Here is a 14,183-nt window from a genome sequence, read left to right as displayed (position 1 = left end):
ACCTTTTTGCTGATCTGTTTGGTAAATCAAAATTGATCACTTTAAAAGCATCATTAATATAACTCACGTGTGAGCGAACCTAGAGATTGTGACACCGTTAGATGTGACCAAAGTCCCTTAGAGCTGCAGATTTGTTTTGAGCTTTTTTTGATCATCGCGATTCTTTTCACCCACCTCGTTTTGCTTTGAAAGGCGTAGACAGAGAATCTAGTTCTAGAAATGTCCGTGCTTCACTTTCCTTATGTCGTCGATGCGAGCTGCAAAACACGACGTCCATTATAGGATCATTACGAGATCAATGCGCTTTTAGTTTTCAACTCAAATACTAGGCCAAATCCCCCCTGACTTAGATGATCTGGTATTTTGCTTTTCACTAGAGCTTTCCATTGTCATTTCATTAATCCACGGGCGATATATTTGTCTTTTCCAAACATTAACAGGTATAGGATGAATGTCTATTATGATTTAATATTTGTGTTTAATACTTTCTTCTGCCGCATAAAAATTCTTACTTTTCTAAAAACAAAATAAAAGGAATATGTTGGTGTTTGTTAATCAAATCTTCTTTAAACTTTCAATCTTTCTCGTAGGAAAATGTATGTGCCGACTCTGTAGAACTCGTCGTCGAAATAAAAAATCGAGCCGAAAGAAGTCAGAGCCGGCTATCAAGTCTAAACACATAGGTAGGATATATGGATAAAGGTGATTGGGATCTAGATAAAACTTTGCAATACTTTGGGAAAATGTCGCTTTATAAATCAATTACAGATTCCCAACAATGTTCCACTAAAATTACTGCTCTATATAAAATTTGTATAAACCTTCCATCTAACATAACATTAACATCTCTCATTCACAACTAATAATTACAAATAATCTAAACACATGAAATGTCGTATGGAACACCCTTTCTAAAGTACTAATAATACAACACACGAGATATATGAAATAAGTTAAATTTTTCAGTTTTAATTTGAATGAGGGTCAATATTTCATTCAATTTGAAACACTGCCTGCAAAATACATTTTTCTGTGATATTATTCTCAGGACTGGCCCTGAGCCAAACGGCGTGTTAGATTGTTTAAGTGATTTGGTTCCTTGGCCCCTTGGCAAGTCACAACTGCTCCCATTGCGCCTGAACAGGACCGGTCCTGATTATACTGAACAGCCACATTATACATATTGTATCATTTTATTATAAATTAATTCGAATACCTAGTCTAATAATTGCATGCATCGATACCAAATTTTATTTATATTTTTATGTGATATTATGGACCGATTTCTGACAGGAGAATTATTCCTCCGTTCTACAAAATGAATAAAAATTACTCATAAATGCATTATTCTACGATCAACATTATTTATTTATCTTATTCAATGGAAATAATACACAACATGATTGTAACAAAATAGTTTAAGGATAAAATGTTTATTAAATGAAATTATACGCAAGCGTTTCTTTTATTTTTAGATCAGAGAAGTACGCTTGAATAATTTCATTATGTAAATAATTATTTTCCTTCCTAGATATTAAAGCATTAAGCATAACATATAATATGATATTGTGTAGTCATAGAAATGTCAGAAACTAAACTTCATAGATTTGGAGTTGTATCATCGTCTTTTAGTGGGTTTTGTGTTCAATATTGATAAATTTTCCCAACAATTTTTACGTATGTACATATTTGCGAGAATTTTAGACTAAACTCGGTTTCATTACGATGTCTTTAAATTTATTGCTATTAAAATTGAGTTGTTTGGTATCAAAACTGGTCAGATCCAATATTAAGAAAAAATAAACTAAGTATTGAACTGTGTTCATTATTAACAAAAGAACAGTTCTTATTTTTCAAAAGCAGTCATATCCGCATATTTTGTAAGAGAAACCGGTTTAAAAAGCTGCTGTTGTATGAAAAATAGTCAAATCCAGCACTTGTTTTGGTGTTTCCTGAAAATTCACCTAAAGTGGAGTTGACCAGTTTTGATACCAATTGACTCAATTATGCTTTACTTTATGCCTAAGAATAAATTACTCAAATAAATTAAAGAAAATGGAGAAAGAAAGAATTCTTTAAATGAGTGACTCAAACATAAATTTATTACATTTTTGCTTTATTCAATTTTTTTTCAAAATAAATTTATATAATTGTGATATAACTACACCGGGTTTCGTTCACGTACTGCGTAACTTCACGAGTCAAAAACTTTACCAGCAATGTCTTTGGTCTTAGGTCAAAATTTCCTATGGATTTCCAAAAATCCAACGAATGGAAAAATTAGTAATTGACTTGTTTGTTGAACTATGTATGATGTTATAAGATAGAGACGAAATAGGTAACGTAAAATTCTCATTATAACACTTATCAACTACGGTGAAAATATCCTACTTATCAACTATATTGAAAATATCCAACTCATCTGTGGGATCTTTATTAATGGAAGGACCGAAAAAACAGGTTTCTTAAATGCAAAGGGGGTTTATCTATAGTGACCTGAGACCACAGATACATTTTTGCTAAATTTGAATCTTTGGCATTAACAATTAAATTAACATTTCACAAACATACATTAAATATATCGTTGAACACAATACACCACTATCTGACCCGGCCGTAAACCGTGTGGTGCGTGGACAGATGAACGGGGTCTGCGGCGCGTCGCGCGAAGGCCGGCCCGGCGTGCCGACGGCTGGCCAGCGCAACGAGGCAGTCCGGCGCTCGCGCTCCCAAGGTACCCGCAAGCTGCAGAAGTGCCTCAGCACCGCCTCCTACAGCGAGGAGGCCCGAGCACCCCCGCCTACAAACTCCACACACCAATCGCTGCTTGTCACCAGACAGTATTGCAGTTTTGGTAGTACAGTCACCTGACATCATTATTATAATCGTACTTCTTTTTCGTTATGTTTTTTTTTTCGCTTATAGATTGATATGTCTTCAGACTTAACACTTTCGTACTGGTCGTGCAAAACTATACCGCGGTGGTTATTATTTTACAGAAAAATGGTTACGCAATAGAATTTTTTTTTTTGTTTTTTAGTGATTCTCTTTGACATGTACCTACAGTGGCGGTTCTTCACAGGAGGACAGTCGAAACAGTTCCTGCCAGATATTCTCGAAACCTGTTAAAAGAAAAAAAAAACAGTTCACACTTTGTCTGCACCAAAAAGAATGAATTCTATGAACATAAAACCAATTAACATTTGCGGAACTATAATATAAAAATTTATTCTGGATCACAAGCGAGAGGTGTGCGCTCCGCGTCAAATCTTGAGGTTTATGAACTAGCGACTAGCAAACAGCCGCACAAATCATCAGAGTCCTTTTTATGTATTCCTCATTGCGCAGAACCTTGCACAAAGGTCAGGGACAATCCGAGATGTCCCTTCAAGCATTTAGGTACGTCTTTTGCGTTTCTTTCTCAATTATAAGCAATCATCGAAACTGCTGAAACTGTGAATTTCAAATACAGAGTCCATTAAATCCCCTCGTGCCAAATAATAAATAAATAATACTTAACCGTTTGTTTAGTTCAATAAAGTTACGTTGTTTCGGGGGTATCACTCTCATTGAAATTATTTTCGGTGATAATCTTGCAAGATCTGTTATAAATTTATATTATATACCTATAGAAATTTTAATTTATTTTGTGTTTAGACATCTGATTATGTGTATGACTTGTCCATGAACTTTTTTGTTTGAAAAATTTCAAATTATATTCTCCGTGTAGTGAGATTTCAGTACATTACACCTAAAAAACTGTCGGTCTCCACCATGGAAGAAGTACTCGAGCCGCCACTGTGTACCTACATATTTAAAAATACTTACTATACATTATATTTTATATGTATTGTATTGTAAAAAATGATTATGTAGTGCCAGGGAACATGTCCTTCATCTTTCTGAGTCAACTGGGGGTAGAGATGCATAAATGAGGAGATAATCTTTTCTAGCGGTCTGCCTATTTCTACTATAAAAATTAAGTCAACCCTTCCACTGTTGTTTATCAGTAAAACAGCAATTTGAACGAATGTTTTGTTGCATTTCTCATATGTTTTTTAATCAACACAAATTCAGTTAAATTGATTCCCAATAAATGAATAATTTTATGAAAAAGTGGTGTTGCATAATAATAATAATTTTTTTTAATTGAGTTACCAGATTTCGTATCAATATTATTTTGTCAAGTTGCATAGCTTTAGAGCTTCTATGACCTATATTCCCTTTCATTATAATATTATACTGTCAATCAGATTGGTTGTAGTTTCGTTCGTACGGTTCTTTTTCGCTATTAAATTTGAAATGTAATGTTACCAATAATACAATTCTGTTATCATTATTTGAGTTCTATAGGTGTTTTTTAAGTGAAGTAAACGAAAGGAAGTTGGCTGCAGTTCGATTACCTACCGCAAACTTAGAGTAATTTTAAAATACGTGACCCTTTCTCTTTGAATTATATGACCAGAAGTATGGTTTTGAACATTCAGTATATACGCTTACTTTTCTGTTAATTTACTCTCCACTCTACTGGACACATGACAAAGTATTTTATGTACATAATAATGAGCTCTTAATAACTTAATACTAAAGAACTTGAAGATCAAATAATACGGGTTTGAATCCCAAGAGACGGAGCAGACTAAAAACTTCAATTAACTTGGTAGTTTTGTATTTTGTTACCAAAAGTATATATGTTTAAAATAACAAGTTGAGTGAATATATTTTTGTTTTATTGTAAATTTTGCTAAATTTACAAGTTTGTTTTCAGAAAAAATATAAATATCTTTTGGGTACCTATTCAGTGTGAGTTGTTGAGCAATATCCAGATTGCAAAATATTATGTTTTATGTTAGATATTTTATTTTTCTATAATTCTCTATGGATCTAATTAATGTCTTCTATATACAATTTCAACTATAGTTCTTAGAATTGTTTCCATTGTGAAAAATTAGCCCATTTTTCAAATATTATTATTTTTCTAAATTTGATCTTAAAGGTGCCTTATTCTGAATTTTCGCCTTTCCCTCAACGCAACTTTTCTGTATACCTTTTTTCCGAAAAACCAAATAATTGTTAAGCTGGCATGATTGACAATAATTCAGTTATTGTAACGAAAGTCCTTTTTCCTAACAGGATGTCCGCAAAGTCATACCGAAGGTACCCTACTTCTATATTTCCGATTCTTTATACAATTTCAGGAATAGTCTTGTGCAAGCATGTCCCCTACACGACCCCAAATTGGTTGATTAATCCAGTGTTTCTGGATATCCTGAGAATAGATCCAACACGTTATGATATTAGCCCCCCTCCAGAATCTATCTGTCATTTTTATTTCTCCAAACTTCTCTCCCTTTGTCTGATTCGCAGAAAGCTTTTTTTCTCCTCAAGTCACTCGATCCCTTTTAGAAATATTGTCAGTGTGGAGTATTCTACGCCTGGAGGATTTCATACCGTGTGGCACATTATTTCACTTCCTTTCTAAAACCATATTTGCACCAAAATCAGGCATGAAATTTCTCAACGTTATCTAACTCCATAACTATCGCCTTTGAATTTATTTTCTGTACTGTCCCCATTTATAGATCTTAGATCAAAGCGTTTATAATTTATTTTAGTTTTCATAAAACTGTAGTTCGCCTTATTAAGTAACAAATGATTTGTTTCAATTATGGTTTATCAGTGTCTTGTTTTTATTAGTTTTATTTTACAAACAAATGTGAACTTTTTTTGCTTAAATTTTCAGATCGGAATCATATTATAGGTAAATTGATTTTTATGATTTTTCGTTAGTTTTGTTTATTTTGTTATTAGATGATTCCATTTATTTGTTGTTCACCCGATATTTAACTTTTTTATTATTTAGTTATGTAATGAACTCGGCTGGACAGGAATAGCAGTAAACAACAGTATGAAATTATTCTTTCAATCAAATCTGAGACACTAAAATTTCAAATTGACTTTGCAATATAAATATTATGTTATAATATCAACCTAATTTTAAGGAATATGTACTTACCAAAATACCTATTGACATTACTTGCTGAATGATGTTCTTCTAATATTTTGGTTAAGTACCTACTTTAAAGTTTTCTGCATATTTTTATCTCATTCGTATTTTTTAAAGGATGAAGACAAAGCTTAAAAAATCATTATATGTATATGTGCTTAAAACTATATGGAAATGACGCATTTACTCCTTCGAAAACGGAGAAATCATTCAGTTGGTAATATAGAGATTTAAACAAAGAAAGTAAAACCTCACACACACAACATGGAAAAGTGATACACGTAGTATGTTTTGTATATATATATATTTTTGTATAATTTCAGGGTATATCATTCTCAAAGTATTTATTTGATGATATGAATCCTATAATTTCTATACCCGCTATATCCGATTTTTTGACAAAATGATCTGAGTATGACATCTTGTTCACATTTTTGCGAGCAACAAGAGGAGCCTTAAATTGAGTTTCAAAACCCTCCTTATCATGACCAAAAACCATGTTAAAACTGCGAGTGAGAAACCAAATCTGCTATATCATACAGAAAGTCACTATCAAAACCCGCTATATCGGATTCAACGAATCACAAGCAGTTATTTTGCCAAAATACAATATGGCCGCCGCTCTGACACCACGCTCGTGTGTCAAAATGATCTACGCGTGAGTTTCTAAACCCGCCATGTCGCCTCAGTTGACTTTCAAAATCACGAAGTGAGTATCAAAATCCGCTATATCCATTTTATTTATCGAAATTACTTAATTATTGCTAGACATATATAGAAAAATAAATGCTTTTCGAAATTTTATTACTCCAATTCATTATATAAAAAATTTTTTATGTGACAGTTTTTTGCGGTTTTCTCCAAATCAATGAAAGTTGATATAGCGGGTATAGAAATTACACGACTCATATTTTGTCATTATTTTCTTTTATGCATTATATTTTATGTGTATTTAATAAATTTAAATAATCTGTTTCAGTCAATAAGGTAAATTTATCTTATAAACACCTCACACATTATGTAAAATGATAGAAATATAAACACCTTTGGTGTTTACAGTTTGACATTATGATTTGGAAAACAGTATCTCATTTCCATGTTTTGTTTCACAATAAAGCATGGAACGTGTGACATAGAATATCACGGTACTTAACTTTTCAACATACGTCTGGGTTTAATAAATTTCATAATTTAAATATGACAGTATAAAATGTAAAAGGTTATTGATATGTCTATGTCACGTTACGCATCCACCCTGTAGATGCACTTTCATGACTTTGTTTAAATTGATTGAATAAATAAATGATTAACAATATTTTCACTTCTTTCCGTAGAACATTTGACTCACAACTCTCGTAGAAATCTCTACACAAAGTAGTCACTTGAAGCAGCAAACACCCAACTATAAAACTATTTATAGTGTTATTGTTTTGTTGGTTTATTTAACACAAACACCTTTCGATTCTGAGCACACTTCTAATATTATATTAATATTCTTTTGATTTATCATTTCTCGTCTTCATTTGAGCATGCTGTAGTTATTCCATAAAGGTGACGTACTATCCAAACTCTAAACTATTGTAATAAATGCCTTTTTTCCATTCGACAGTCTTCAACTGAGAACTTAACTACAGCTGAAGTATGTGTGTGCTGTTTGAATTTCTAATTTCTGATAAAACCGTGTATTCTTGAACCAAATCAGGCCCAAAACTTGAGCGGACAATGTAACGACATAAATAGAACATCAACCGTTGGCTTCAAGGAGTCATTTTCTTCTCATTCTAAATAAAACAACAAAATATTATTGGTCGCTTAAGTTTTCTGCCTGGTTTTAGTTAGTATCACCAACACCCACATGATGTGTCCTGATCTCTGTTGTATTCTATGTCTACAAAATAATCTTCATAAATAATATCTTTGCTTAAGTGTTATACATTGAATAACTATTTTGTATAAAGCTATTTATTAAACTTATCTTGGTCCTTTTTTATATTCCCTTTCACACTACTACCTACTTCTTTTTTTTCTATAATTATATTTACCGTTTTCTTGACCTTTCTGTGTAAATTATACATCTAAAAACGCAATCGTAAATAATATAACTCATTTGTAAAAAAAATAAATTCTATTTAATTAATTATCCTTGCTTCAGAATATAACAGAGTTGTATTGTTCAGGATTATAATTTAACCATTTTTTCTATCTTCATATTTTTCAAATGATTTCTTTAAATGACTTAAATCCTTTAACCAAACTCTATCAATCTTCTAAATATATTTTTCTTCTTCAACTTCAATTTCTCTATTTGCTTTGTAGATATTTGTATGCACTGTCATAAAACCTAATCTAATAGATGATGCATCGTGCAATAATTATGGGGCTAACACACTTGCGCTCTACTCTCACGGCTTGGCCTATTTCAGCATATCGCTCGCTATACATTCCCAATGAGATTGTAGGGCGAGGGTTATGTTATAAAAACCACGAGAATGTAGCGCGCTTATAGTGTGGTCTGTCACTGGTATTATTCTTCCTAGCCCTTCATGAATGCTTCCCTTAATTGGCACTAGATCTTGCTTGACTAGAAACTCTTCCAATAAATGAAAATTCACCAACAAACTCTTTTAACATTTATGTGGTCTTCAGAATCGTTCAGTAGAATATCATTAAAATGGCACTAAATAATTCCAGTAATCTGGAATTGACAGATTACTAGAATGTACAGATAACTGGAAATCAAAGGCATACAATTGTATACCTAATAATGCTTTTATTTAACCACATACATATTTCGTGCTTGCAAACTTTTAACATTATAATTTTCTATCGCCTACCAAAATCTAAAAATTATAAATAAAAATGTAAATGTTAATTTGTTCAAAATCTTAAATCTCCGAAAGTTCTTCAACGATTGCTTTGAAATTTTTACACAACGTTGCATTTGAATATGCATGTGTTTTTTTATACCTATAATATATAAACGTCACTTGTAACAAGTAAAAACATGCTTTTTTTTAAATAAAAAAACAGCGCCATCTGTTGGTAGTAAAAGCAAAACGCGGTATTGTTTCTCTATCTGCACAGACAGACTGAAACCCATTATATAGATTTCACCTGTAACAGGAAAAATATTCTTTTTTTTTTTAAACAGCGCCATCTGTTGAACGTAAAAGCAATGCGTGCTATTGTATTTCTATCTGCACAGAAATACTGAGCCACAGCAACGCTTGGCGAAGTACAGCTAGTACATAGTAAAAATACACATATATTTTCCAGTTTTCCATACATTCTTGAAACCCAGTTATTCCTAAAATTCAACAATGTATCAGATATAAATAATATATTTTTGGATTATATCATTATACATGGTGATTCTTTTCTTAAACTCAAACCTGACTGAGATTCTAACAGATTTACTAGATGTGCCGGATTACTGAAATTCTACTATACTTTGTTTTTCAATTCAAATAAAAAAATATATTAAAACATTTTTTATTTAAAATAAAATTTCCATGTATTTTAAAGGAGTTTATGAAAAAATAAAAATTGCACTTTAAACAATTAAACAAATCAACAATAAAAGTATCATACGTACTAACAATAATCAATAATGGTTTATTATAAAATATATTATTGCTTAACTAGGTAATCGATGAATTAACAATTAACAACTAAATGTAATCATATCGATGGTTGTAAGTTTTAGAAGAATTGTGTCTAACAATAAATATTAGCAATCAGCTCAACGGAGAATGATAAAGAATTATTAAAATTCGCATTACTTACTGCTTTTCCATGCCTGCTTATTGCATTCATTTTTTTACTAATCTATGTACAAGTTTCGTTATTTTTTGTAAAGTGACAAGCGTCTTTTTCAAATTGTTTTGTCAAAGAATGTAATGAATTGCGTTCGTGTAATTAAATATGCTTCATGTAATGAAATATACTTCATCTAATGAAATATACTTCATCTAATGAAATATACTTCATGTAATGAAATTTTATATATGAAAATTTGCAATTCATCTTGCATTACAAAAAGTAATTATTTTTATATATTATTCATCACATTTCCTATTGAAATATAACATTTAAATAAATATTTTTAGTAATTCTACAGCAGATATATTACCCTTAAGTAATTTCTTGACTTTCTTTGTTCATAAACGCCTACCAAATAGTTAATACTTTTTTTTCAAACAAAATAGCATAATTTTTTTTAATGCAATTATTTTAATATTAAATAATACTCCTGTAATATTTTGTTTTTAAATACCTACCTCTAATTACATAATTCAGGTTTTTGATGATGTAGAATTACTAAAACATTTTTTTCCCACTAAAAATGGCGTTTTGATTTCCTGTTACATTGCTTTAATTTTTTTAACAAAAAATGACAAAAATTAAATTTATTTAAAATTATGAATCAAATTGCCATTATGTTCCCGTGTTTTTAATAAACCCATTTTTGTATGCCGTATTTATTTGATTAAATATTTCATCAATATAGCTAATTGAGTACGTACATATTAAAACTCCTTTCATTCATAAGAATGTACATCTTTCTTGTACATAACATTTAGCTAACTATTAAAAACTCATTAATGTTATATTACTGCTAACATCCAATGCTACAGATAGCTGTTTAATCAGATTCATAGAATCATACCATCAAGCTAAAATTTACATGGCATATTCAATGTATGCAATCACAATATGCAATCATTATGCAAATCTTCTACATACATTAAATGGATGTACAGCAAGAAGAGCTAACAATTTGCATGCTTGGCCTCTAGTTTATGACTTCACTGTACCAAAATCATTTAAATAAATCACACCAGCGTAGAAAATCAACGATTAAATACACAAAGAATCAGAATTATAAAATGTACATAGTGGAATTGATACTGAAATATTAAAATTTTGCTTAACCCTTTCCCACGAATTATAACTGTATATCTAGTGAAAAACTGTCCTAAACAACAAAACCGTAAATTGTCCAGTAGAATATTTTTTTCTGATTTCGTTCACCTAAAAGAATGACTCGAGGAAGAGGTTAAAAGTGATTAAAGTTTTTTTTTAAAGTGGCATTTAGAACTGCTCACTGGCTCAGGCTGATGACGGAAACCAGTCATTCTTTAGTGTTACACAATCCTAACCGACGTTGTTACGTTTGGGATTGTGTTTACATAAGCAATTTCAACAGTTACTTCAAAATAAAACAAGTAGGTGTCTTTAATCGAGCGAGAACCAAAGTCAATTTCGAATGTAAAACTGTACCAAACTCCTACATAAGATAGTTTTACAATAAAAAAATCAAGGTTTAAATATAGTGTTTAGGCAAATGTAAAACTGTACCAAACTCCTACATAAGATAGTTTTACAATAAAAAAATCAAGGTTTAAATATAGTGTTTAGGCGAATGTAAAACTGTGTCAAGTGCTTAGTACAGTTTGCAGCTTACAATATTACTCGGTTTTTCATTTTGGACATTGTCAATTTAACCCTCAAATATATTTTTAATAAATATTTCGAGTATGGTGAAAGATTGATACACTCCTACTGAACCCGAAAATGAAGAAAAAAAAAAGAAAAATATCAATTGGGACAGTTTTACACTAGATAGACGATATGTGCATACACGCTTGGCAGTATTTTAATTTCCGAGTATAATAAGAGTCACAATGCTTTATAAAATATAGTTTGACTCATAAACGAGTCAGCTTAAGCTGTGATTGCCTTATTTGAAATGTTCTTTCGTTTTGTATACAGTAAAAATATATATCTTCCTATCCACAAAATAAAATCAGGCCATAATGTTTCTTCTTGGTACAATATCGTCATAAATTTCAGACCGAAATCTATATGTTGTTTTTATGTGTGCCTAGAACGCTTTAATGCCCCTGTATGTGTGTTTCTTTCCTTGACAGCAAAATAATCTGAAAATTATTGTGTTTCATATCCATTACTGGCCGCGTAGATAAATTGGATAGCTCGTTTTCAAGATCCCGATCCAGCAGTATGTCGAGTCTCGAAAATATATCTACGGAAGCTGTACAGTGCTTAGCCTTTGCTGATAGTTATACCAAAAAATCAGGTAACTACATTCTTTATAATTATCTTAAATATCTAACTTAAAAAATCATTTGTGTTGTATATTCATATAATGTCATCATTACAAGTACGTTCAGTATAAGCTCCGTAATCTGGCATCCGATAATTGAACATACCCAGTAATCGCATGTTCGATAGATTTATTTATTTATTTATTTATACGCCCATTGGGCTTTTACATACATAGTTCATAAAAAAGTAATATTCTGAAGATTGCAAGTTCACAAAAATAATAGAAAAAATACACATAACCATATCCATATAATAACAGCAAGTAAGTAGTATGAAAACATCCAGTAATTGGACATTCGATTGTTGAATACACATAATCGGACGTTCGATAGTCGAAGACATCTAGTTTTGATAGCTGAACACATCCAGTAATTGGACATTTGATAATTGAACACATCCAGTAATTCGACTTTGAATAGTTGATCACATCTGGTAATCGGACGTTCGATAGTCGAAGACATCAAGTAATTGCACATTTGATAGCTGAACACATCCAGTAATTGGACATTTGATAGTTGAACACATCCAGTAATTGGACAATCAATAGGTGATCACATCCAGTAATCGAACATTCGATAGTTGAAAACATCCTATAACTGGACATTCGATAGTTGAACACATCCAGTAATCGGACGTTCAATAGTTGAGCTGAAGAAAACAATGCAAAGAATACAAAAATATTACTTATTTTGTAATTTAATCGTTGATAAAATTAATATCAACAGAAACAAAATTTTAATCAGTTTAATTCTAACCGTAATTTTTTCGTAAATAAATTTGTGATTCGAGTATTTGAATACAAATTGCGTTTTCTTACATAATTCTAATATTATCATGCTAGTTTTCTTGTTGTTGGATTATCGAGATTGTACTTTAGTTGTCAGGAACTATTTAAAGTCTTTGATTTTAATTTTAAAATAAAAACTCCTTGTTTCCTCCTCACTAAGTTTTCATTTAAGAAAACTTAGTGTGACTCCTTCAAAAGAATACAGACTAAATAAAACACTGTAATTTTGGATACATAATTAAATACTAATAAAATAATTTACACAGAGTATCGAAGCAGGTATTCCATTTTCCAAAATAGAATAGCTACAAAATGTATAATGAAGAGTTGTAAGCAATGTGTTGACTTCCTTACAGATCCTTCTGCCCTCCTCCCCACGCTGTGGGTAGGCACCAGTCTGGGATCTGTCCTTACTGTGATGATTAATCTGCCTGAACCCGACGTGAGACATACACAGCCCGTTGTTGTTTCAATATTAGGTTTGATTTTTCTTCTCTTTCTTTTTTACACCAATCTTCAAAATACGATAGAATATTTCAATTTCTAAATATTTTTTACCTGATTATCTTGTGAATTTATGCAGAACCCTCCTACATAAATGTTTGGACATTGACATCCAAGATCTTTTTCACATTTTTATTTCTTACATTTTGGATGTGTTTATTTTCCAAATATGAAATAATATCCTATAAATAATTCTTATATATTGGTTGTGGCGCATTCCCACCTCATACATTCTATGATCTATTTAATAGAGTTTATAAATAGAACCATAAAATATATTATAGAAAACCAATGTTGAATCAACTTCACCTTTCGTTCTATTCTATGTTGAATCGGCCATAGAATAGAGCAAGAGCAATTCCTTTTCATTTTTAAAAGGTTTGTTCTATGAATTAGTTCATAGAATAGATCAGACGAGATCCCAGCATTAAGTAGGAAGGTTTTGATTTACTCAAATATTGACGAAATTTCACTGGCTTTAAATTTGTTGTAATAATGCTATATTCTTATGAGCTCTGTAAGTTAGTGCAAATACTGTAAAATAGTTATAATACCTCCAACTTCTGACATTTCCCATACATCCTGATGGCAGTATGCTACTCTAGCGCCTCCTAGCAGCACGAGTTGTGAGGCTTGGTTTTCTTTTGTACATTTTATGCATGATTATGCCGTGCCACCCTAGCGCCTCTAGCGGCCAGCCAATACAAGTATATATTGCTAATATTTTACTGGAGTTGGATGTATTATTAATATTCT

The 14,183-nt window shown here is 31.2% G+C and overlaps 1 protein-coding gene across 3 annotated transcripts in view; it reads left to right on the top strand.

Annotated features, from left to right (window-relative positions):
* Positions 1-14,183, top strand: part of Tomosyn (syntaxin-binding protein tomosyn) — a 671,040-nt gene that overhangs the window by 635,809 nt on the left and 21,048 nt on the right. For 2 of the 3 annotated variants that reach the window (XM_089637451.1, XM_089637450.1), the window contains exons 17-19: positions 591-683; positions 11,991-12,107; positions 13,280-13,402. In XM_089637451.1, the coding sequence (XP_089493577.1) occupies positions 591-683; positions 11,991-12,107; positions 13,280-13,402 (333 nt within the window). Of the gene's footprint in view, positions 1-590; positions 684-2,640; positions 2,735-11,990; positions 12,108-13,279; positions 13,403-14,183 lie in introns of all 3 variants that reach the window. The other variant, XM_089637452.1, reaches the window with a different exon arrangement.

The sequence above is a fragment of the Hesperophylax consimilis genome, chromosome 11, assembly GCF_061612785.1.
Source record: "Hesperophylax consimilis isolate HC1 chromosome 11, BYU_Hcon_1.0, whole genome shotgun sequence".
In the NCBI taxonomy this organism is placed as follows: domain Eukaryota; kingdom Metazoa; phylum Arthropoda; class Insecta; order Trichoptera; family Limnephilidae; genus Hesperophylax; species Hesperophylax consimilis.
The sequence above is the reverse complement of the archived record's forward strand: the minus strand, read 5'-3'. Positions and strand labels throughout refer to the sequence as shown.